General features: G+C 48.4%; 2 protein-coding genes across 3 annotated transcripts in view; one reads left to right on the top strand and one right to left on the bottom strand.

Annotated features, from left to right (window-relative positions):
• The window catches only part of KISS1R (KISS1 receptor), a 290,916-nt gene that overhangs the window by 22,890 nt on the left and 241,812 nt on the right, over positions 1-26,214 (top strand). The window lies entirely within an intron of this gene.
• Positions 1-26,214, bottom strand: part of LOC310697368 (nuclear receptor ROR-beta-like) — a 32,116-nt gene that overhangs the window by 349 nt on the left and 5,553 nt on the right. The window contains exons 2-10 of one of the 2 annotated variants that reach the window (XM_083483966.1): positions 12,998-13,083; positions 12,524-12,665; positions 11,386-11,799; positions 9,840-9,961; positions 8,701-8,833; positions 7,751-7,858; positions 6,881-6,991; positions 5,008-5,120; positions 593-4,105 (exon numbers count right to left, since the gene is read on the bottom strand). In XM_083483966.1, coding sequence (XP_083340092.1) covers positions 3,944-4,105; positions 5,008-5,120; positions 6,881-6,991; positions 7,751-7,858; positions 8,701-8,833; positions 9,840-9,961; positions 11,386-11,799; positions 12,524-12,665; positions 12,998-13,083 — 1,391 coding nt within the window. In that variant the 3' untranslated portion in view covers positions 593-3,943. Of the gene's footprint in view, positions 1-592; positions 4,106-5,007; positions 5,121-6,880; positions 6,992-7,750; positions 7,859-8,700; positions 8,834-9,839; positions 9,962-11,385; positions 11,800-12,523; positions 12,666-12,997; positions 13,084-26,214 lie in introns of those variants that run through there. The other variant, XM_083483967.1, reaches the window with a different exon arrangement.

Raw genomic sequence — 26,214 nt, forward strand, 5'->3', positions numbered from 1 at the left:
GGGCGCGGCCAGCCATGCAAGCGCGGTGCCTGGCCAAGCGCTCCAGCCTGGGGAGCCGGCGCCTTAGCGCCTCGCCGTCAGCCGCGCAGCCGTTGCCCAAGCTCGTGGAGGCCGCCCTGGCGGGAGGGCTTGGCGGCCGCCCTGGAGGAGGAGGACGAAGAGGAAGACGTGGTAGTCGACGTGGAGGAGGACGACGACGCCAACGAGGCGGAGGCGGGCGGCGGAGGAGCGGGAGGCAGCGGTAGCCCGCCGCCGCCGCCGGAGGACGCCGGGCCGGGCAAGGGCCACGTGGCCGCCCGGGGGAGCCTCAAGGTGCGTCGGCATCGCTGGGCGGGAAAAGCGCCGTCGAAGCCGCCGCCTGCCTGGGCCGGTGGGGTCGTCGTTCGTTGCTCTAGTCTCCAGGCTGTGTTCCGGAGGGGCTTCGTAGGGCGACCTCTTGGAAGTTTCGCGGGAGGCGGGCCTCGCTTGCGCCCCCACACCGGGCACAACATCTGGGGGGGGCGCTCCACGGGTTAGGGGGTGCAAAATCCACAGGTTAGGGGGCGCAAATTACTTGCCTTGCCCCGGGTGCTGACAACCCACGCTACGCCACTGCCCCCCGTTTAAATAAATACTGTCCTTCTTCCACATTCCCCCCCCCAAGCAGTCCAGAATCCCTAATAGGAAATGTAGGCCTTTATTTATTCCCCACCCCACCCCAATTTTCTTTAAAAAAATAGAAGTTACAATTTTACACAAAACATTCAATGCAAACAGAAGCGGTTCGTTAGGCTAAAACAAAAACGGGAAAAAATTGCAAAGGTAGGTCTTTTCCAGAGCACTTAAATCTCCGACCGCATCTATCTCTCTCTCTCTGTGTTTGTGCAGTAATAGTGTTTTAACAGATAAAATGCTTTCAACGCCTTCTCTCATTTGCCCGGAAACATAAAACATCAAAGCCTGCGACGTTATATAGACTCTTCTTTTTGCACCGACATTCACAAGAATAAATATATTAAGCAACTTCTTTCCCCCAAACACAGTGTGAGGCTTCTAGAGGTGGAAAATACACATCTAAGCTTCCTTTTTGGAAAGAAAGAAAAAAATACATATATATATATATTTGTGTGTGTGTGTGTGTTTATATCGAGTCGTTTATTAGCATACCATTTGGGTGGGCTGGGAGGGGAAAAAAAGGAAACTGCTTGTTTGGTTTTGTTCTTCATGATCCCTAAAAATATCTTCCTTACCCCACCGGTTGAGCCTCCACTCTGTTTCAAGTCTATCATGAGGACCAGAAACTTATGTCGGTTTTGTTTCCCCAGACACGCATCTTATTGCTCCGAACTGGACTCTGGTTTTGGGGGTTCTTGGAAATTCAAATGTGAATGTGGGGAAAAAAGCTACTGGTCCCTTTTTTGGGGGGTCACCCCAACACGGCGACGCCTCTCGTTTTGAACAACGCAACAGGCCGATATACTAACCACATGCCGTCTTTTATTTATAAACCTCTGGGAGCTTTTGAGCTCACGGGGAAAAGTGCATTTTTCAGGACGTTAAGTATTAGCACTGCCCTTTCTGTATCGCCAGTCAACAGGAAAAAAAATCAGATTTATTATTATTCTTACATAATTCCTCTCTTTGGGGATTGTCAAACACAACTCGAGGGTGGGGGGTCTCCTTCCTCGATCTGACCCGCTTGCTCACGAGTAAAGTGCATTTTGCAAAAGCGGCGGAGAAGGGGTCTGTCACAGGACGTCTTTAAAGTGCTTTTCCGCACCCATAGCGGATGAAATGAAGACGAACCTCCGGGGTCCTTTGCCGCAACCCCGTTCCGAAAACGGGGTTCGCCGATTCTGTGGGGGGCAGGATCCCGGAGGATAAACCCCTTTCCCCTGCGGCTGACATATTTCGGCGGTGTTTGGGAACGACATCGACCCGCAGCCCCTCTTGCCTGGACATCACAGCGGAAAAAAACCCAAACCCCTTTTATATAAAAACACCAAGCTTTAACCTCCCAGGTCATCTCTAACTGGGCAGAAAATACATCTCTAGGGTTGCTGTAGCTCGAGAAGTAAAAAATCAATTTCGGACATGTCGTGCTTTCTTGGGGAAATTTACCCCAAACTTCCTGGTTCTAAACTTGGAGGTTTTGCTGGTTTTTCTGAAGTTCGACCCAGGATGCTATTTGCGCAATTTAAAATCCCGGACATGTCCTGGAAATCCGGACCTACGGGAACCGAAGCCCCAGGGCACGACTCCTGCTTCCTTTGAAAAGGCATGGCTCCAAAACGGTGGAAAATAGCAATATAGTGGAACCTTGGTTCTCAAACAACTTGGAACCCAAACGCTGCAAACCCGGACGGAAGCGTTCCGGATTGCGAACTTCTTTCAGAAGCCGAACGTGCTCCGTTTGGCTTCTGCGCCACACTTCCATTTTGAGTCTTACACTGTTGTGTTCTTGCTTTTTATTTTGTGTTTTTCCTTTCGCGGCTCCTTTTGCTTGTTTTTGTGACTGTGTGTAGCCCAGTTCAGCTACTGATGAATCGATTGTGCGACTGCGGTACATTGTTTATCACTTTCATTTTATGGATCAATCGCCTCGTTAGTTAGTAAAATTCCCGTTCAATGGCTGTTTCAGGGGTTGCTTTTAAAAGCCTGGGACGGATTAATCCGTTTTGCATTGCTTTCTATGGGAAAGCATTGCGCCTTGGTTTTGGAACGCTTTGGTTTTGGAACGGATTGAGAACCAAGGTACCACTGTACTGACTTTCCGAAACGCGCTTAGGCAGGGGGGCTAAATCTGGCTGTGTCCCGCTGCCTTCTACTCAAGAGCAGAGCCGCGGTCCCGATTCTGCCCTGCGCTTCCACGGCAATGGGCCTATTGGGAGCAGGGAAAACACAGAACGCAACCCACTGCATAATCTTATTTTCCAGATTTCCCCCCTGCACCCGAGAACAGAACCGTGGGATTGGGGCAGAGTTCGAAAAGGACCACGAGGGCTATTGAATCGAAACCCCCCCACGATGCGGGAATCTCGTGTCTCGAATCCACAACCCAGAGATCATCTTTGCAGCTGGCAGCGGCGAGACCCTCCTGCCAAGCGCCCCTGAGAGGCTCCTTTCTCTCTAATAATAATAATAATAATAATAATAATAATAATAATAATAATAACCCACCCATCTTGATACTCTTAGCAGCACTAAGTCTCCGAAAGCAAAGCGTCGGAGATGCCTGTTCCGTCTACTGGCTGTCGACCGGAATAAGAGAGAGATCGGCCGGTCCCTGTTCTTCGCCCCCTTGTTTCCACCGGAGGGTCCAGCCCTCCCGGTTTGTGTGTTTAGCTGCCCCACGGCGCTCGTAGAGGGGGGGAAAACCCCCAGAGCGAAACGAAAAGCTACCCACAATACGCCGCGGTGTCGCCCAACAGATTTCCCCCTCAACTCGAAGAATTCCGTATCAATCCCCTTTTCCATCCGTGCCGTGCCGTTGAAACGTGGGGAGAACGGGGCCCTAATAATAACAACAACAACAATAATAATAATATCGGTACTACACAAACGGTTACGGAACCCGCGGGTTTTGCGGCACGTGCGAAGGCGTGCTTCCGCGGGGACGTTGCAAATCAAAGCGGGAGAGGTTGACGCACGACGCAGCTTCTAGGTTCACATTCATTTCGCAAAAATAACGAGAAAAAGGGCTGCTTCCTTTTCCGAGCATCCGTCAAGGTGCGATTACATTCAAGAGCGACCGCGGGCGTAAAAGGGAAACCCGGTTCCGGAAAGGTCTTGCGGCCGGCCGCTGGGTTTTAAAAACACATTTTCCGGGCGAGGAGTGAGCGTGGGTCCTTTTTTAGAAATTAAAAAAGGAGATGTTTCGATCCATAACGCCCCACCTCCCCGTCTCTCGGCTCCGCCGTCCTCCAAAGTTTTTAAAGTTTTCTCCCTGCGGATTTTGGGCGTCTTAGCTGTCTCGGCCGTCGTTGTAGTGCAGCTCAGAGTTGAAGACTTCTTTGTAGAGGGGAGGAAAGTTCGTGGCGATCTCTGGGTGGACGAGGCGGAAAAACTCCAGCTTGTCTAAGTGCAAGTTGCAAATGGTCTTCATCAATGGGAGTTTGGAGATAATCTGTGATTTGGGGGGGGGGGGGAAGGAAGGGATCAGAGAATCAATTTTTTATTTCCAAAACCGAAAAAAAGAAAAACTACAAATGTCAAATTCAACATCCATATTCATTTTCTAACTTAAACCTGTTACATAATGAACTAAATTGAAATTCACCTAGTTACTCTAAACTTCTCTTTGCTGTATACAAATGCAACACAGTTAGAAAAATGTATATTAAAGTTTTTATATTATAAATAATATTTCAAATTCCCCTATACCCCCCTGTTCCCCATGGGTGATCTTATTTCATTTTATTTTTACTTCTTCCATCTTGTTGTGTTGTTATAATTTAACCATTGTTCAGCTGATTCTTTTACTATTTCCTTGCTTACCCCTGAACGTTTTACACGTTATCTATTAATATTCCAGTTCTGGAACCATATTTATGAATACATGAATATAAGAATCGGATTATTTGCTTTTCAGAACATGGCAACCCTAATAATAATAATAATAATAAGAAGAAGAAGAAGAAGAAGAAGAATATACTGCCCTTCATCAAAAGATTTCAAGGTGGCTTGCAAGATAAAGCCTTAACTTTTGCTGATGAATTCAAATTGAAAAAATATGTTAATGGACTAAGTTAAGTTTATAAGAATTAAGATTTAGAAAGCCGTTATACGGATATGCAATGAAATTCTACCAAGGGGAAGCGAGGAAGTCACTTAACAATGTTAATAAGTGTAATTTTAATAAGGTTATGATTTTTGTTTGTTTGTTTGTACGTGTGTTTTGTTTGTGCATAATTTTGTGAAACTTAATAAAAAAAAATTGGAAAATAACTTTTGCTAATGAATCTAGTTTGCCTTGTCTCTGTTGGAATATTGGGGCAGTTTTTCGCTTTCTCCCCTCCCCAAATTTACCTTTGAGAGTCTGTCCTCGTTGCCATTCTTCTTCTGGATTTCGTGCTGCAAAGCCAAGTAGATTTTATCTTGCAGCTTCTGTACCTTCTTGGTCTCCGAAAGCCAGGGGCGGTCTGGGGAAGAAAACGACAGATTGCTTGGGTCGCCGCAAAACTTGGCCAAGAAAACTGGGCTTGAAAGGAAGAACGTCTAAGAGCCGTTCGCCCGTGGGATGGAGGTTTTTAAGCAGAGGCTGGAGGAACATCATAGCTGTCAATATCCCCCCCCTCCTTTTTAAGGGAAATTCCCTTATTCCGAAGGGACGCGGGTGGGGCTGTGGGTTAAACCACAGAGCCTAGGACTTGCTGATCGGAAGGTTGGCGGTTCGAATCCCTGTGACAGGGTGAGCTCCCGTTGCTCGGTCCCTGCTCCTGCCAACCTCGCAGTTCGAAAGCACCTCAAAGTGCAAGTAGATAAATAGGTACCGCTCTGGCGGGGAAGGTAAACGGCTTCTCCGTGCGCTGCTCTGGTTCGCCAGAAGCGGCTTAGTCCTGCTGGCCACATGACCCGGAAGCTGTACGCCAGCTCCCTCGGCCAGTAAAGCGAGATGAGCGCTGCAACCCCAGAGTCGGCCACGACTGGACCTAACGGTCAGGGGTCCCTTTACTTTTACCCTTATTCCAAATAGGATTCCTCGCAAGAAAAGGGAAAGGTTGACGGCTATGAAGGTCATCTGTCTGGGGTCTCTCTCAACTCTACCATTCAATAATAATAATAATAATAATTGTTTATTTATATCCCGCCCATCTGGCTGGGTTTCCCCAGCCACTCTGGGCGGCTCCCAACAGAATATTAAAAACACGATAAAACGTCAAACATTAAAAGCATCCCTAAACAGGGCTGCCTTCAGATGTCTTCTGAAAGTCAGAAAGTTGTCCATTTCCTTGACATCTGGCGGGAGGGCACCACCACCGAGAAGGCCCTCTGCCTGGTTTCCTGTAACCTCAGTTCTTTCAGGGAGGGAACCGCCAGAAGGCCCTTGGGAGACGGACCCCGGTGTCCGGGCTGGACGATGGGGGTGGAGACGCTCCTTCAGGGATACAGGGCCATTTAGGGCTTTCAAGGTCAGCACCAACCCTTTGAATTGTGCTTGGAAACGTCCTGGGAGCCAATGCAGGTCTTTCAAGACTGGTGTTATACGGTCTCTACTCCCAGTCCCCAGTCTAGCTGCCGCATTCTGGATTAGTTGTAGTTTCCGGGTCACCTTCAAAGGGAGCCCCACATAGAGCGCATGGCAGTAGTCCAAGCAGGAGATAACCAGAGCATGCACTCTGCAAGATCAGGCAAAAGAGCCACCTTACGCGCCAAACCATAAAAATATCTGCATCCCCATAATCCTAAAATCTGCAACGTTCAGTAGGTAGAAACCATGCAATGGAAGTGTTTCCAAAAGGTTAACCACAAGCACCCACGCCTTTGTGATGAACTCTCAATAGACAAGTTTTCCGCAGGCATTGACATAATAATAATAATAATAGTAATACGGCCGTACCTTGGAAGCCGAACGCCTTGCGAGTCGAAACATTTTAGCTCCCGGATGCCGCAAACCCGGAAGCAAGTCTTCCGGTTTGCGGACATCCTTTGGAACCCGACGTCCAACGTGGCTTCCGATTGGAGCTTCCTGCGGCCAATTGGAAGCCGCGCCTTGGTTTCTGAACTTTTTTGGAAGCCGGGCGGACTTCCAGAACGGATTCCGAGGCACGACTGCAATAATATTAGGTGGCCGTCGGCCGTCCGACAGCCAAGGGCTAACTCTGCTGGGTCAAAGCTATCGGTTCAAATGGCTCACATTGCCCCCTTCTCGCCCTCTGTTCGCCGCGGGCGAGTTGCTCACCTGGAGAGAGAAGGACGGCGGCCGTGAAGAGCGCTATCTCCTCGTCGGAGAGTTGCAGCCGGCAAAGATTTCTCCCCAGCTCAAAGATGGCGTTGACGAGGTCGTCGCAACCTGCGGCGAGAGAAAAAGCAGAGGGGTTTGGTCACCGGGAAAATCAGGAGTCGCCGGCTACATGTCTCGATGGGCTTGTCTGAACGGAGGCAGATTTATGGACTATGCAAAATTGGATAAATTAACAGGAAGGGTTCGAAACCTGCGGGATGAGAGAGGGTATGTTGTATGACTGTTGGAACTGATATGTTAAAAAATCAATAAAAATGTATGTATGTGTGTGTGTGTGTGTGTGTGTGTGTGTGTGTGTGTGTGTATATATATATATATATATATATATATATATATGGAGGCAGATTTACGGACTATGCAGAATTAGATAAATTAACAGGAAGGATTCGAAACCTGCGGGATCAGAGATTTTTAGAGGACCAGATTAAATATATGAACTATTTGGAAAGTAATTGTGATGGGCAGATGGCGCTAGTAGGATTGCAAGAAGTTTTGTGAATTATCTGAAATATTACAAGAAAGACTATGAAAAGAATGATTAGTGAAGGGCAATTAAATGCAACATAGAAATTAAAAAATGCAGAATAAAGAAGGGAAAATCACCAGAGGTGTTGACGGAAGTCTAAAATATTGTATAAGATGAGAGGGTATGTTGCACAACTGTTGGAACTGATATGTTAAAAAACCAATAAAAATGTATGTATATATATAAAATAAACTGTATGTATATATGTATATATGTATGTATGTATATATGTATATATATATATAATAAATGGAGGCAGATTTCTTCCCCTTGTTTCTTACCTAGAGATTTGAACATTTGCACCCCGGCGTATTTCCCCGCAAACAGCACCGTGTTGTTCAGCGGGTTGAAGGCCCGTATCATTCGGATGAGGAGGACCTCAAGGCAGCCTGACGCAAAGAGGAAACGGCAGCGGAGGAAGAGGCGAGGAGGAGGGAGGAGGAAAGGTTGGCGGGCAGAAAGGAATCCAGACCATGAATCACGGGAATTGAACCCCCATGGGAAGGAAGAGGAGGAAGAAATCAACACAAGGCAGATTTTGTTTGGGATGAAAGAAATGGGTGGAAGGAAAGAAGGAAGGAAGGAATAAAAAGAAGTTTAGACTCTAAGAATGTTCATTTATCTAATTGATTTACAGGTTACAAAAAAGAACTCCCCAAGCGGTCCACATTAAAACTCTAAAGATCAAATCGTTAAAAAAATTAATTCCTGCTGATTCATTTTGTCTTTGTTTATAACCCAACTATCCTCCCAGGAATTCATGAAGGTAAATATTTACTTATGTACACATACCCTCTTTTCCCCGTGAAAATAGGGACGTCCTATTCTATCCCCTCCAACGTTTCTCCCCTGAAAACAGGGACATCCTATTCCATCCCCTCCAACGTTTCTCCCCTGGAAATAGGGATGTCCTATTCCATCCCCTCCAATGTTTCTCCTGTGAAAATAGGGATGTCCTATTCCATCCCCTCCAACATTTCTCCCCTGAAAATAGGGACGTCCTATTCCATCCCCTCCAACGTTTCTCCCCTGAAAATAGGGACGTCCTATTCCATCCCCTCCAACGTTTCTCCCCTGAAAATAGGGACGTCCTATTCCATCCCCTCCAACGTTTCTTCCCTGAAAATAGGGACGTCCTATTCCACCCCCTCCAACGTTTCTCAAAGCTATCTATGTTTTGCAATAAGCGGGCGCGTTGTGGGGACTCGCCAATCCAGCCGCCACCCCTCACCTGCTTTGAGGAGGATGATCTGGTCGTTTTGACAAAGATCCATGAAGCCGTCGAGGCGTTTGGCGAATTCCACGACGTATTGGATGGCGTTGGAGATTTGTACCGTGCACTCGTGCCACATGGCTTCGCAGCTCTGGACAGGACATGGAAGGGAAGCGAAGGGGGAGAAGAGGGTCAAACGTTGCTTCCTGAGGCCCCCCCAAAATACTCTCTTCGGCGCCTCCAGCGCATGAGATTTACAATGGAGCCTCCTTGTGCAAGAGCAGTCTACCTCTGCTGGGGACAAACGATGGAGAGGGTGGCTTTCCCCACCTTCTCCTGCCTCCTGGGTGCGTTGGTCGTGCCAAATCGACACAAAAGCTATGCTTTATTACACTAATTATTATTATTATTCAACTATCTGATGTTTAGAAGGCAGCCCTGTTTAGAGAAGTTTTTATTGACTGATGTTTTCATGTATTTTTAATCTTTTCTTCGAAGCTGCCCAGAGTGGCTGGGGAAACCCAGCCAGATGGGCAGGGTATTAATAATAATAATAATAATAATAATAATAATAATAATAATAATAATAACAACAACAACAATAACAACAACAACTTTTTATTTTTATTAAAGACTTTCTTGATTTACAGAAGTATTATTATTATTTATTTTAGGGCGTCCGATAGCAAGGAGCCTCTAAACGTGAAAAGAGATTCATCTCTCCAGATGATTTCAATCTGTTTTAGTTCTTTAACTTTTGTCTTTTTCAAAGTGTGGCTGCGTGTTGTTCTTTTCTAATTGATTTTACCATTTGTAAACCGCTTTGAAGGTTCTTCCTCTCTCTCTCTTTTGCAATCGAGCAGTGTATATGTTTTATGAACTAATATAGCGAAATAGGTTTTCTGCCCTCTCCGCCCCAAAAGGATTTGGAAAAAGACATTGACAAAAATACGCCAAACGGATGCAGATCAAGATTTCTAATTTAGTTACGCTTTCTCTGGGCTATTATTGGATGGGAATTGAAAGTTTATTATCATAAAAAATGACACGGTTTGTGGTCTAAAGGAACTTCTGGCGATGGAGGGAGGGCATGTTTGCGGCGCTTAGTCACCCCTGAGCACCCTCAACTTCACCAGAGGCGAGCGGCCGGTCCGTACCTTGTTCTGCATGTTCCGGATCTCTTCTTGAGAGTAAAGCATCCAGGCCAATCTTTTCAGCTCCTCGCTGTTGTACTGAGAAGTTTCCAGGTGGGATTTGACGACGTTCTGAGCTAGCCGTTCTGCGGAGGAAATGCACACACAACAGCCGTCAAGATTTCTCCCCTTACGGGCAGAAATGACTGGCAGAATCCGAGACCAGGGGAAAGAGACGGCGGAAGAAGACTGGAAGAAATTTAAGAACTATCTTAAGAAACATTGTAAAATTAATGAATGTTAGAATGATGCGGTTTTAGAAATTAAGTGGATTACAGCTGTAAGGATTAAGTTAAAAGAAAAGAAAGGTTAAAAATTAGATAAAATTTAAGGGTGAGGATTTGCTGAATTAAAATCTGAAATTGGAATGCAGAAAGGGGAGGTATGAGGAGGTCGGAGAAGTAAGTTATAAGAAAATAAGGGTTTGAAATTATACTTGTTTTTTGTTTGTGTTTGTTTGTATTATTGTGTTTGTCTATATAATTTGTGATAAATATCTTATATATTAAAAAAAAAGATTTCTCCCCCTACGACTCTGCCGGACCAACCTTCCGAGTCACGTGCAAAACATCACAACTTTCCACGAAGCAAGGTCATTTTCTCTTTCAAACCGGGCGGCTGCAGAGTCAGTGGTTTGGCTATATATACCGCTAAGCCAAGAAGGCTGATGGCTGAAGAATGGATGCTTTTGAATTCTGGTGCTGGAGGAGACTCTGGAGAGTCCCATGGACTGCAAGAAGATCAAACCTCTCCATTCTGAAGGAAATCAGCCCTGAGTGCTCACTGGAAGGACAGATCCTGAAGCTGAGGCTCCAAGACATTGGCCACCTCATGAGAAGAGAAGACTCCCTGGAAAAGACCCCGATGTTGGGAAAGAAGGAGAAGGGGATGACGGAGGACGAGATGGTGGGACAGTGTTCTTGAAGTGGCCAATGTGAGTTTGACCAAACTGCGGGAAGCAGCGGAAGACAGGAGGGCCTGGCGTGCTCTGGTCCAGGGGGTCACGAAGAGTCGGACATGACTAAACAACTAAACAACTAAACAACACCGCTAAGTGGCGCTGTGGGTTAAACCACAGAGCCTAGGGCTTGCCAATCAGAAGGCCGGCGGTTCGAATCCCCACGACGGGGTGAGCTCCCGTTGCTCAGTCCCTGCTCCTGCCAACCTAGCAGTTTGAAAGCACGTCAAAGTGCAAGTAGATAAATAGGTACCACTCCGGCGGGAAGGTAAACGGCGTTTCCGTGCGCTGCTCTGGTTCGCCAGAAGCGGCTTAGTCCTGCTGGCCACATGACCCGGAAGCTGTACACCGGCTCCCTCGGCCAGTAAAGCGAGATGAGCGCCACAACCCCAGAGTCCACCACAACTGGACCTAATGGCCAGGGGTCCCTTTACCTTTACCGCTAAGCCATATATAAGAAGAAGCATGGTCAAAGCAAATCTCGGAGCGCAAAGGTAACCTGTGTGTTGGGAATGGGGCGAATCTGCTTAAAAGTCCATCCTGCGTACTAACCGATCTCTATCCTGGAGACGTCTGAGGCCAAATGTCCGCCCTCGATTGAGCCGTGCGGGAAAAGTCCGGGCTCCAACATCAGCTCATAGATGGACTCTTGCTTGATGAGCTTGGCCTCGCTAACATCAATGCTGGACTGGTCCGGAGACGGCTGGGCGGAGGTCAACAGGTCAAGGTTGTAGTAGCCGCCGCTGCCCTCCGGGGTCAGCGGGAAGTCGAAGAGGAAGCCGTCCGAAAGCATGGAGATGTCGTCCAGGTCAGACAGCCCGCTGCTGACGCTCGTGGTGTAGACCCTGGACATCGTCTCCGCCTCGTCCTTGGAGCCGCCGCCCTGCTCTTGGTTCTGCTGGTGTTTCTGGACCTCAGCGTAGAGGGAGTCCCGCTGCTTCTTGGACATGCGGCCAAACTTGACCGCTGCGAGACCAATGGGTGGGGGGAAGAGAGAGAGAGAAGGAGGAGGAGAAGGAGAAGAAGAAAGAGAAGGTGAAGGAGAAGAAGAAGAAGAAGAAGTAGAGGTGAGGAGAAGAAGTAGAGGTCAGAAGAAGAAGGAGGACAGGTCAGAAGGAGGAGGAGGAGGAGGAGGAGGAGGAGAAGAAGAAAGAGAAGAAGGTGAAGGAGAAGAAAGAGAAGAAGGAGGAGAAGAAAGAGAAGAAGGAGGAGAAGAAAGAGAAGAAGGTGAAGGAGAAGAAGAAGTAGAGGTGAGAAGAAGAAGTAGAGGTGAGAAGGAGGAGGAGGACAGGTCAGAAGAAGAAGAAGAAGAAGAAGAAGAAGAAGAAGAAGAAGAAAGAGAAGAAGGTGAAGGAGAAGAAGAAGTAGAGGTGAGAAGAAGAAGTAGAGGTCAGAAGAAGAAGGAGGACAGGTCAGAAGAAGAAGAAGAAGAAGAAGAAGAAGAAGAAGAAGAAGAAAGAGAAGAAGGAGGAGAAGGAGGAGAAGAAGGAGAAAGAGAAGAAGGTGAAGGAGAAGAAGGAGAAGAAGGAGAGGTCAGAAGAAGAAGAAGGAGGAGGAGGAGAAGGAGAAGAAGAAGGAGAGGTCAGAGAGCTCTCTACGTCCTTTGACATTTTCGATTTTTCTTTATTTCCCCCCTTTCTTTTCCTTTTCTTTCCCTCCCCCCCCCCCGTTTCTTGGGTTGGTGACTCACCATCGCGAGACATGCCCAGGGCCAAACATTTCTGCAGCCGGCAATGTTGGCACCGGTTCCGGTTCGTCCGGTCGATGAGGCAGTTCCTCTGCCGCGAGCAGGAATAAGTGGCATTATTCTGTTGGCTCCTGCGGAAAAACCCCTTTGGGAGAGAAAACGAGGGTGGGCGTGAGGAAAACCGGCCGATACGGACTTTAAAAAAAATTATTGCACGCATCTTTTCCTCTTCCCTCCTCCCAGCTTTTTCCTTTTGTGCCGTGCCTTTTGCACCGCAAATTTAATTTAAATATCGCGAAAGCCTGCTCTGGGTTGTTGCTGATTTTGTTGTTGTTAAGAACAGAGAGAAAAATGTTGCTATAAATAGGCAAACACTTTGAGGGGTGCAAATTTCGTACGGGGGAGAGGCCTGATTTGGCAGCTGCCATCTTCCTCTTCGAAATCCCCCCCCCTCTCTCTCTCGCACGCAAAACTCACTTTGCACCCTTCGCAGGTGATCACACCGTAGTGGATTCCCGACGACTTGTCGCCGCATATTTTACAAGGAATGACCTCGATTTGCGCTGGGGAAAGACGAAAGAGACAGAGAAAAACCACGTTAATTTTCCACCTTGGCAACAACAACAACAATGACAACAAATGCATTTTTGAAAAGGTGCAGTGCAGGCGAGCGCAACTTTTATTTAGAAAAGGCCCTCTGCAAAGGAGAGGTCTCTGCTCCGACCTGCTTGCATTCGCATGTTTCGACGGGAATCACCAGGGAGCAGTCTCGCATTTTGAGTTACGCCGTTTCACAAAACCATAAAGTTGTCGGCTTGGAAAGGGCCCTGAAGGCATTTCAAAAAGTGAAAACCCAGTCACAAAAGTTGTTGAGATTTTAAACCCCCCCCAAAAGTTTTTAAGCTAAGATAGCTAAGATAGATAGATAGATAGATAGATAGATAGATAGATAGATGAATAGATAGATAGATAGATAGATAGATAGATAGATAGATAGATAGATAATGGATAGATAGACTGATAGATAGATGATAGATAGATAGATAGATAGATAGATAGATAGATAGATAGATAGATATAGATGGATGATAGATGATGGATGGATGGATAGCTAAGATAGATGATAGATAGATAGATAGATAGATAGATAGATAGATAGATGAATAGATAGATAATGGATAGATAGACTGATAGATAGATAGATAGATAGATGGATGGATAGATGGATAAATAATAGATAGATAGATAGATAGATAGATGGATGGATAGATGGATAAATAATAGATAGATAGATAGATAGATAGATAGATAGATAGATAGATAGATATAGATAGATGATAGAGAGATGATAGGTGGATGGATGGATAGCGAAGATAGATAGATAGATAGATAGATAGATAGATAGATAGATAGATAGATAGGGAGGGCTGTAATACACATAATTCTTGAGCCCCAAACCCACCTATATCTGCCACCCAAAAACCTGTGGCCATTTCTAACCAAATCTCCTTGATTTTATTAATCGCATCGTACATTTAGCTACGGCTCGGGGTGACGCTAGGACAGGGCCCTAGAACAGTTTCCCACCTATTTCCCTACCCCGGAAAAAATAAATAAAAAGCACTGATCGCCCAGGATTTTGGAAAGCAAGAGGGAGAATCGCCACGAATATTCAGATCAGACAGCAAGAAGAAGAAGAATTTAATAATAATAATAATAATAATAATAATAATAATAATAATAATAATTTATTTATAACCCCGTCCATCTGGCTGGCTTTCCCCAGCTGCTCTGGGCGGCTGCCAACAAAATATTAAAACACAGTAATTGATCAAATATTATACAATGCAATAATTCAACAGAGAACGCAGCCACGCCACTTCCCTCCCAGTAGAGGGCAGTGGGGGACTTTAAACAGATTACACAGACTTCCATCTGCCAATGAGTAAACCATCCCATAATTGCGCTGGCCGTGTTGGCTGGGCGGATGTGATTCAAATCAAATCGATTCAAATCGCTAGTCGGGAAGACTCGATTCAAATCATTCTTTTTTTTACAGAAAGACAATCTCATCTAAAGCATCATTGACAGAGAACCGTCCAGCCTTTCTCCACCTGTAGGTCCCCAGATGTTGTCGGACTACAACTCCCATCCCCCCTAGCTAGCAAGGCCAGAGCTCAGGGATGATGGGAGTTGTAGTCCGACAACATCTGGGGACCCGCAGGTGGAGAACCGCTGAGCTAAGAGGACAGAGGGGAAGCTCTTCCATAGAGTCCGCATCAGGCCCTCCAGATGTTTCGAGACTACGATTCCCATCATCCCTGACCGCTGGTCCTGCTAGCAAGGGATCGTGGGAGTTGTAGGCCAGAAACATCTGGTTGAGGAAGCCTGGTGTAAGCTGAGCTTAAGGCAGCCTTTCTCAACCTGCTGGTCCCCAGATGTTGTCGAACTACAACTCCCATCACCCCTAGCTAGCAAGGCCAGAGCTCAGGGATGATGGGAGTTGTAGTCCGACAACATCTGGGGACCCACAGGTGGAGAACCGCTGTGCTTGAAAACCTCCAAGGATCGGCCACCTGATATTTGGCCGGAATCTCCTCGTCACTCGAAGAGGCGGGTTCGAGTCCTGCCCTACGGAGCAGGAGAAAACAATGGGTCTCCTCTCAGTCTCCTCTTTTCCCCAGCTGAACATCCCCAGCTCCTTCAACCGTTCCTCATCCGGCTCGGTCTTCCCTCCCATACATCCAGAATTTCCCAGACATCACCAGGAAGCAGCGTCCGGGCGGGAATCACTAAAATATCCGGGCAAACGTATGGCTGCCCAGGTCAAATTTGGGCAACTTTCATTAAAAACAGGCTCAAAAAAACCACTCTTTCTCCTTTGTCGAGATTTTGCAAAAACAGCCAAAGCTTTGTGTTTCCGGATTTTCCTTTTTTGAAAGATGGCAACCCTAGACTATCTGGGCTGCCCTCTTGCCTGGTCCATCAAGCCTCTCTTACATCCACTCCCACCATCCCATAATGGCTGCTGGGAGTTGGAGTCTCCTCTTTCGTGTTCCAAAGGACCAGGATTTGCACCCGGAGCGACCGGTTAAGGTGTTGTAAATTGCAGGTGGGAGAAAAGAAGTAGAAGCGGGACATTGTCGCCCGAGGGTTTCTTCTTTTTGATTTTGATTTGAGTTCCTACTAAAATGAGGCTGCATTTTAATGTTTTAACGTCGTGTTTTAATCTTGTTTTTAAGTTGTATTTCAATCAGTTGTTTTTATACCTGGTGTTAGCCGCCCTGAGCCCAGTCTTGGCTGGGGAGGGCAGGGAATAAATAAAATTTTACTATTATTATTATTATTATTATTATTATTATTATTATTATTATTATTATTATTTTAGGATGGGGGGGAGTCCAGAGCTTTTGCTGTGGAGCTAGGCTCTTCTGAGCACGTGCAGAGTGCCTTTCCCACCCCACAAGAAACTGCACATCACACAAAAGTCCTTCTGAAAACCGCAGAGGAAATTCTTCCAGCCTCGACGCGGGAGAAATACTTTCCACTTGGGCGTAGCTTGTTGTCGAGCGCGAGAGTGAATCACTTCGAGAAGGAAGTGGTGAAATATATATATACATAAATATGTTTAAATCACTGTCTCTTCCTTCTCTGCAAAGAAAGCTTCCTATCACGAGATCCTTCCAAGCCGGCCCTGCTGTTGCCTCGGCCACCGGGGACGTCGTTCTGCAAAACGCGCGCGCCCATTTCACAGGCGGCAAAACTGAGGCAGGAACTGAAAGCCCGCTGTATTGTATGTACATTGTTCTGTATAAGTTTTGGCACTGGTATTGCTCGTTTTGCTGTTTTTCATTTTATTTCTTTTTTCCTCTGTTCTTTGCTATTTTTATGTTCCGTTGCACTGATGTGCTACAAAATAAAATAAAAATTTAAGGAAAGAAAAGACACACACAACCGCTCGGTTTCCCAACACAGCCCCAAAGCCTCTGCTGTTTTTGTTGTTACCAAAGGCCTGAAACTTCCCGGGGGTTATATAACCGCCATCTGCTAAACATATCCCAGACATGTGGCCAGGATCCGAGGAGGGAAGGCGGGGCTGCCCAAACCAGGCTCAACCATTGGCTCCTGGCCTCCGGATCGTTGACTCACGGCCCGTGGCCATTGGCCGCCGAACCCATCCGTCAGGCCCGCGCCAAAGCACGCACCAAGTCACCCTGTCCTACTGACATACTTTCCTCAGCAAAAAAAATAAAATTGAAGAAAGCAGTTGTGTAACAGGCATGCATCAGTCAGCTGTCTTTATGACTCCTCCCGAAACAGTGGGGAGAGGAGGAGCGGCTTGCAAATCTTCTTTTTTTATTCAAAATGAAAACAAAACGTATTATCCAGAAACATATCATCCTTCTTCCCCCCCCCCCATTTTTCCTCCCTCCCCACCCCGGGCCGGCCCCCAGGCCTTAGATTCCCTACCCGTGCTATAAGCCAAGTCCTGTGTTCGAATTATGCCTACTCATGGCCACAAGGGCTGGCGTCTCGTAATATCTCCACCCTCTTTTGTTTACAGCCGTGGCTAAGGATCGGGGCACATTTTGTTTTCTGCTGGCGGGTGGGGAGGAGAGAGGAGGATGAGGCAAAGTGAGAGCAGGGAGGATGAGTTGGCGGGCGAGTTGCCTGTCACGCCCTTGACTGCGTGTGCCAACTCCGGAGGAATGCGGTTCGTCCGGCTGAGGGCACTGCCTGCTGCCAACAAACCTTTTTGGGCGTGCCGGATTTACGTATACGCTAAACAAGCCATAGCTTAGCTCCTGACTCTCTTGCCCCCCCCCCAATTCACTATTAATCTAGGTAAAGGGACCCCTGACCGTTAGGTCCAGTCGTGGCCGACTCTTGGGCTGCAGCGCTCCTCTCGCTTTATTGGCTGAGGGAGCTTCCGGGTCATGTGGCCAGCAGGACTAAGCTGCTTCTGGCGAACCAGAACAGCGCACGGAAATGCTGTTTACCTTCCCGCCGGAGTGGTACCTATTTATCTACTTGCACTTTGACGTGCTTTCGAACTGCTAGGTTGGCAGGAGCAGGGACCGAGCAACGGGAGCTCACCCCGTCATTGCGGGGATTTGAACCGCCGACCTTCTGATCGGCAAGTCCTAGGCTCTGTGGTTTAACCCAGAGCGCCACCCACTCCCTATTAATATACTTCTTAATTGTACTTCAGTTCAACCTTTGATAAAATACATCCAGTCACACCTCGGGTTACAGACGCTTCAGGTTGCGTTTTTTCAGGTTACGGATGCGCCGAAACCCGGAAGTACTGGAACGGGTTACTTCCGGGTTTCTGGGGTCGCGTATGCGTAGAAGCGCCGAATCGCAACCCACCTATAATGAACAATGCAATATTTCAGTTCTTCTTTCCTTCCCGTTGACTTCCTTCAGGAAGGTTTGGGCTGGGTGTTCATCAGTATGCGGATGATACCCAGCTCTACCTCTCTTTTAAATCAGAACCAGTGAAGGCGGTGAAGGTCCTGTGTGAGTGTCTGGAGGCGGTTGGAGGACGGATGGCGGCTAACAGATTGAGGTTGAATCCTGACAAGACAAAAGTACTGTTTTTGGGGGACATGAGGCGGGCAGGTGTGGAAGACTCCCTGGTCCTGAATGGGGTAACTGTGCCCCTGAAGGACCAGGTGTGCAGCCTGGGAGTCATTCTGGACTCACAGCTGTCCATGGAGGCGCAGGTCAATTCTGTATCCAGGGCAGCTCCATCTGGGACGCAGGATGAGACCCTTCCTGCCCGCAGACTGTCTGGCCAGAGCGGTGCATGCTCTGGTTATCTCCCGCTTGGACTACTGCCATGCACTCTCCGTGGGGCTGCCTTGGAAGGTGACCCGGAAACTGCAACTAATCCAGAATGTGGCAGCCAGACTGGGGCCTGGGAGTGGAGACCACATAACACCGGTCCTGAAAGACCTGCACTGGCTCCCAGGACGTTTCCGAGCACGAATCAAAGTGTTGGGACTGACCTTGAAAGCCCTAAACGGCCTCGGTCCAGTATATCTGAAGGAGCGTCTCCACCCCCATCGTCCAGCCCGGACACTGAGGTCCAGCTCCGAGGGCCTTCTGGCGGTTCCCTCCCTGCGAGAAGCGAGGTTACATGGAACACTGACTTCCCCCCTCCCCTTTTTGCATAAAATAAATGATATTTAGCGGAATACACAAGGAAGGTTTCGAAAGGGAAAAAGTTAGCTTAGCTAAGTAAAACACGTCCCCCGACATTATCTGTATTTCAGTTGTATAAATAGCATGCAACATAATTCGTTGTTGTTGCTACTTTGTTTTTTTATTTTGACAAAGTAATAATAATAAATAAGATAACAATAAAGATAACGTTGGCTTTCGCCACACCGCCCAGGCAACCAAACAACCGGAAGCTGATTGCAAGTGGGAGAGGAAGAGAGAGAGAGAGATGTGCAGAACAGCAACTCATGCAGAGACACAGCAGGGGAACTCCTCTGGAGGTTTCAGCGCAGATCTCGGTGCCGGGCGCAATGGGACCCATTGATTGGTCCAGATGTGGGGCGGGGGGGGGAGAGAGAGAGAGACAGCAGAAGGGGAATGAGGACAGGAAGATCTCATATGACCGGCCCCCCAGGAGTTACCCCCCTCTCGACTTCATTAAACTTAGGGAAGCGCCGGGAACCCAGGAAAGAGACACAACGTCCTTTCCGATTCCGCACGGGGCGCCGTGGTTAATTAACCGGCTGAAATCTCGGGGGCAAAGGAGGTCGCCGGCCCACGATGCTTTGCAGCGGATGTGGTCGATGCTGCGGAATGAGGGCAACACCAGGGAGCTGCAATTAGGATCTGGACCCCTGCTTACTCCCCTGAAGGGGGAAACTGGTGGGGATCCGGGAAGGCGAGAGTTAAGGGGCGGGCCGAGGAGGAGGGAGGAGGAGCGGCGCCCCAGCCGGGGCGGAAGAACGACTCAGAGCCCTGTTGGTTCCTGAGAATGACGGCGCTTCTCTATAGCCACACCCACGCCACAGCAAAGCCCCACCCACAAAGGGCCACGCTCCCTTCCGGCGGGTACCACCAAAGCGGTGCTTGTGGGCCCAAGGTGAGCTAGATCAGGCAAAACAGATTCCTCCAAAGGAATCGCAGAATGCTAGGGTTGGCTGAGGTTAGAGGCGGAGAGGCAAGACGCACAGGATGAGGTTCGAGACGAACCGGGGTTAGGGGAGAGATGAACCAGGGTTAAGAGAGAGACGAAGCAGGGTTAGGGGAGAGATGAACCGGGGTTAAGAGAGAGTCGAACTGGGGTTAGAGGAGAGACAAACCAGGGTTAGGAGAGAGATGAACTGGGGTTAGAGGAGAGACGAACCGGGGTTGGGAGAGAGACGAACCGGGGTTGGGAGAGAGACGAACCGGGGTTGGGAGAGAGACGAACTGGGGTTGGGAGAGAGATGAACCGGGGTTGGGGGAGAGACGGACCAGGGTTAGGGGAGAGACGAACTGGGGTTGGGAGAGAGACGAACTGGGGTTGGGAGAGAGACGAACCGGGGTTGGGAGAGAGACGAACTGGGGCTAGGAGAGAGACAAACTGGGGTTCGGGGAGAGATGAACTGGGGTTAGGAGAGAGACAAACTGGGGTTAAGAAACAGACGAACCGGGGTTAGGGGAGAGACAAACTGGAGTTAAGAGAGAGACGAACCGGGGTTAGGAGAGACAACCAGGGTTAGGAGAGACGAACCGGGGTTAGAGGAGAGACGAACTGGGGTTAGGAGAGAGACAAACCGGGGTTGGGAGAAATGAACCAGGGTTAGGAGTTTCAGCAGAAGGAGGATGGGGATGAGGAAATGGAAGGGAGGAGAAGACTTCTGTCTGGACCTGGGCACAAAGGCGTGGACTTAAGATCTGTTATATAAGGAGGAGGAAGCGGGGGAAAGGGGGTAGAGGCAGAGAAGGGCCGCTTTGAGAGATGGGAGGGACGTTGGGGGCCGTAATCCCACAGGATCACACCTGCGCCTGCTGCAGGAATAAACCGAATTACTGCACCTAGGAAATCCCACCCGCGTACAGAAATCCCGAAAGCCTCATTGCTTCTCTCGCCCCTTTTCTCTTCCTGAAAAGTGTGCTTTCGTTCAGACTGGGAATGACACGGATTTAACTTTCCTTTTGAATCCTGTTTCTAGACCTCAAGCGTCGCAAATGTCCTGTTTCTGCCAAAGGTGAAGGCCGCAGAGTCGGACAGCCCGAGAGCCTCCTTCTCTTCCCTACCTCCTCTTCTGGGGTGTGATGCAGGGCAACCCCATAGGGACTAGAAACTTGGTTTTGAAGATGAAAGCGGAGATTTCATGTGTCGGGTGGCAAAGCATCGAGTGTCCCCAACATATTGACATCGTATCACGGAATAAGATAAGAGCCTCATGGATCAGCCCAGAAGCTGTTAACAGCCTTCTCCTCCGCAGACCTCGGAGAAGCTCAGTCAGTAGAAAAACGAGATTCTCCATCTCAAGTTTGTGGGTCTGACCCCCTCGTTGGGCAAAAGATCCCTGCACTGCAGTGGGGTTGGACTAGATGATCCCTGGGTCCCTTCCCTTCACCCTGCGAAAGCCGCCTAGTTTGGTGGCCTCAAGTAGCAGGGAGTTCCACAGCTGAAGGATGGACGAGTCCTTCCTTTTATCCGCTCGGAATTTTCCAGCACGGACATCCAAGATTTCTTGGGGTTATGAGACGAGGAAAAAAAACCTTTCTCCGTGCCAGGCCTCATTTAATAAACTTCCCAATGGTGCAAGCTTTCCTCATATCGCAGTTGCCCCATTCCCAGAGATTGTTTCGGCTGCCCTTGCGTAAGAATTTGCATGATTTGTGCAAGTTGCAGAATTCCCGGCTCCTGCGCAGGATCTGCAGAAAGCCTCGCCCATTCGGATTTCCTTGCAAATCGTTTCTCTCGCTCTTCTTCCTCCAAGGAACTGGGGGCTGATGGCACAGAACGCCCCGTTTCCCTAAGCTGCTCTGTGTCATTTTCACAACAACCTTATCCGATAGGCTGGGCCCAGAGAAAGAAGCGCCGTCGAGCGCTCTAGCCACTACGCCACGCTGCCTCGGGAAAAACCCTCCCCAAACCCAAAACTCCACCAGCTATTGATGACCGTGAGCGAAATATTATTACGTTACAGCGGCATCTTGGTTCTCAAACGCCTTGGTACTCAAACGCTGCAAACCTGGAAGTAAACGTTGCAGTTTGCGAACTTTTTTTGGAAGCAGAACATGCTCCGTTTTGAGTGTTACACCGAGGTCTGTCTGTTTTTGCTATTTATTTTGCGTTTTTGCAGTTCTTTTTCCGTTTTGTTTAGCGTGGAACCCAGTCCAGCTACTGATGGATCGATTGTGTGACCGCAGTACATTGTTTATTGCTTTCGCTTTATGGATCGACGGTTTCGTTAGATAGTAAAATCCATGTTCAGTTGCTGTTTTAGGGGTTGTTTTTAAAAGCCTGGAACATACAAATCCGTTTTGCATGCCTTTCTATGGGAAAGCGCGCCTTGGTTTTGGAACGCTTTGGTTTTGGAACGGATGGAGTTTGAGAACCAAGGCACCACTGTATTTAGTAAGGCCGCTGCCCATCCAGTTCAATATTCAAAACATGTATTTTATCAAGGTAATTGCTGAAGTGAAATACAATTAAGAAGAAGTATATTCACAGTGAAATACAATTAAGAAGAAGTATATTCACAGTGAAATAATTCTTAAGCTCCAACTTAAAATGATTTTTTCACTCATGACAAACTTAATAATGCAAACACATTGGCATTTGGCAATAACAAAAGTTCCTTTAGAAACACAGTTTACAAAGACTCATAATCTAGTCTCTAGAAACTTGCTATAACATGAAATAATAATAGGCGTATATATATGAAGCTACTAATAGTTATAAATAGCAGAATGTAGGCACCCTATATAGAGAAAGGAGCAAACCAGGGATATTTTAGGGAGTGGGGCCCTAAACTATAGCTTGTTTGTTGTTGTTGTGTAGTTGTTTAGTGGTGTCCGCCTCTTGGTGACCCCCTGGAGCAGAGCACGCCAGGCCCTCCTGTCTTCCACTGCCTCCCACACTTTGGTCAAACTCATGCTGGCAGCTTCAAGAACACTGTCCCACCATCTCGTCCTCCGTCGTCCCCTTCTCCTTGCACCCTCCATCTTTCCCAACATCAGGGTCTTTTCCAGGGAGTCTTCTCTTCTCAGGAGGTGGCCAAAGTCTTGGAGCCGCAGCTTCAGGATCTGTCCTTCCAGTGACCACTCAGGGCTGATTTCCTTCCGAATGGAGAGGTTGGATCTTCTTGCAGTCCATGGGACTCTCAAGAGTCTCCTCCAGCACTACAATTCAAAAGCATCCATTCTTCGGCGATCAGCCTTTTTGATGGTCCAGCTCTCACTTCCGTACATCACTTCTGGGAAAACCAGAGCTTGAACTATACGGACCTTTGTTGGCAAGGTGATGTCTCTGCTTTTTAAGACGCTGTCTAGGTTTGTCATTGCTTTTCTCCCAAGAAGCAGGCGTCTTTTAATTTCGTGACTGCTGTCACCATCTGCCGTGATCATGGAGCCCAAGGTGGTAAAATCTCTCACTTCCTCCATTTCTTCCCCTTCTGGGCCCTAAACGATAGCTCGTTTAGCTTCTATGTAAATCTGGCAGTGGTTTGGGGCGATGAGAGATGATGCATATCACAGGGAGGAAACTTTATTTTTTGGAAAAACTCTGCTGTTTAAGAGACTTGCAAGCTCTGCCTTTCCTGACTCTCGCTCTCTCCAGATTTTCTTTTTCCGGGTTTCTGATTCCCCCTCTGCCCCCCTCGCCGCTACACACACACCCCTCGTGCGTAAACACGCATGCCCCGCTGCAGTGACAGATCTAGGTCACTGGAACAGCTCTTAATAAGAATACTTCTGCCATGCTTCCCTCTGCAGAGAACCGAGGCCTCGAGCGAAGTCAATTTAGAGAATCTCAGGTCCTTGCAAAAGCAAGGAAGGAACGGAAGCAGATGGTTTCTGGTGTTCAGGGCGAGAGAGGCGGCAAAGACGTTTGCACCAGAAGTTTGGGTTTCCGACTGGAATTTTTTCCTGCACCGCAAAAACGGAGACGGCCGGCAAAAACAGAAACCCGGCACTTTTTCCAGAGGAGGAACAGACCAGACCAGTCTCCATCGTATTCCTGGAAGCCCACTTTATAATCCCAGGGTGGAAAAATAAAGGATTAGACCAGGACTGAGGCTCTCGGCCCAGTGTTGACTCCTTGGGGCCCGATGTGCCAGAGCCAGAGCTGTCAACTTTCCCCTTTTCTTGCAAGGAATCCTATTCGGAATAAGGGAATTTCCCTTAAAGTAAAGGGAAATGTTGACAGCTATGACCCAAGCACCCACAAAATTCCCCACGGAGGGGCTGGGCGCCCACAAATTTGGGCGCCAGGGCAATACAGCCACGGTCTCAGGGCCATGTTGGCACTCCTGATTGCAGCATCCCTTAGGAGTTTCAGGCAGGGTTTTTTCCCCAGGTCTACGTGAAGATGCAGTAATCATGATGATGATGATGATGATGATGATGATGATGATGATGATGATGTAATTACTTATATGCCAAAGGCTGATCGCCGAAGAATGGATGCTTTTGAATTCTGGTGCTGGAGGAGACTCTTGAGAGTCCCATGGACTGCAAGAAGATCCAACCTCTCCATTCTGAAGGAAATCAGCCCTGAGTGCTCACTGGAAGGACAGATCCTGAAGCTGAGGCTCCAAGACTTTGGCCACCTCATGAGAAGAGAAGACTCCCTGGAAAAGACCCTGATGTTGGGAAAGATGGAGGGCACAAGGAGAAGGGGACGACGGAGGACAAGATGGTGGGACAGTGTTCTCAAAGTGGCCAACATGAGTTTGACCAAACTGTGGGAGGCAGTGGAAGACAGGAGTGCTTGGCGTGCTCTGGTCCAGGGGGTCACGAAGAGGCGGACACCACTAAATGACAAAACAACAACAACAACATCGGGCCACTCTGGGCAGCTTCCGACAAAAGTATTAAAACAATTGACGCAGAATAGCTAGTACAGTGGAGCTTTGCTTCTTGAACTTAATCCGTTCCGGGAGTCCATTTGACTCGTGGAACCAGGCATAGGGAAACTCTGGTCCTCCAGATCTTTTGGGACTACAACTCCCATCATCCATGACCACTGGTCCTGTTAGCTAGGGATGATGGGAGTTGTAGTCCCAAAACATCTGGAGGGCCGAGTTTGCCTATGCCTGCCTGGAACCGTTCAGAAACCAAGGTGCAGCTTCCGACTGGGCCACAGGAGCTTCCTGCAGCCAATCAGAAGCCACGCCAGACGTCCAGCTTCTGAAAAACGTTCTCAAACCGGAGCACTCACTTCCGGGTTTGCGGCGTTGAGGGAACCGAACCGTTCGGGTACCAAGGTCCCCCTGTAATCAATGCCGAGTTGCAAAAAATGACAAAGGGGAAACCAGAAATCCAAAACAAGGATTCAAAAATAAAATACAGGAAAATAATGCACGTTATAGATATGGACCTGGGATGTTTTGCCTCCAAAACTTCTCACTTCAAAGGGTTGACGGCGAAATATTGGGGTTCCCGAATCGGGTGCTTGTGGCCCTTGTAAACACCTGCCTTTGCCCTACCAGTTATAATACATTTTTAAAAAAAAATTAAGGGTTTATGGGTTTGGTTTGGGGCTGGAGGGCTTTTTTCCCTGGGGTGGGGGGCTGCCTGCTTCTTGAGGGTTCCCCACTTGGCGCAGGCATAAGTTGTGCAAGAGGCAGTTGTTTTTTCCCTGCGCATAGTGCCTGTTTTCCCTTCTGTGAAATGGGCAGAGCAGCATCTTAGATTTCCAAAAAGCCTCCGAAGATGCTTGAAGGCTCCGCTTGAAAAATGTTCAGCTTAAGGCAGCGCAGGGAGCGTCCTTAAGCAGAGAGCCACATCACAACCTCGCCCTGGGGGCCACAGGCGAGGGAGGGGCAGCAGGGGCAACATTTGATAATTTTTACATCAGGGATGTGGGTGGTGCTGTGGGTTAAACCACTGAGCCTCTTGGGCCTGCCGATCAGAAGGTCAGCGGTTCGAATCCCCGCGACGGGGTGAGCTCCCGTTGCTCAGTCCCTGCTCCTGCCCACCTAGCAGTTCGAAAGCACGCCAGTGCAAGTAGATCAATAGGTACCACTCCGGCGGGAAGGTAAACGGCGTTTCCGTGCGCTGCTCTGGTTCGCCAGAAGCGGCTCAGTCCTGCTGGCCACATGACCCGGAAGCTGGACGCCGGCTCCCTCGGCCAGTAAAGCGAGATGAGCGCCGCAACCCCAGTCGGCCATGACTGGACCTAATGGTCAGGGGTCCCTTTACCTTTTTACACCTGTAAAAGTTCCTAAGCAGACCTTTCCCTCCCTCTCTATCCTCCTCCAGGGACTCAGCCAGGCAAAAACATCTGGACCAGCGATGGGGGCCAGGATGGGTAGACTCCAAAGACCAGATATAAGGTTGGCTTATTTGGGGGGGGGGTCGTATTTGTCCCCCTGAGCCTCAAAGAGGCTTCCATCTTTGGCTGAATTCAACCTTAGCATTTTCCTGGGAGTTGGGACCCACGGAACCCAGCTCCCCAGCCCTCATGGCCCTGGAAAGAAAGTTCCAATCTCCCTCAAGGAAAAAGG

This window comes from Podarcis liolepis (assembly GCF_965112155.1).
Source record: "Podarcis liolepis genome assembly, chromosome: 18".
NCBI lineage: Eukaryota > Metazoa > Chordata > Lepidosauria > Squamata > Lacertidae > Podarcis > Podarcis liolepis.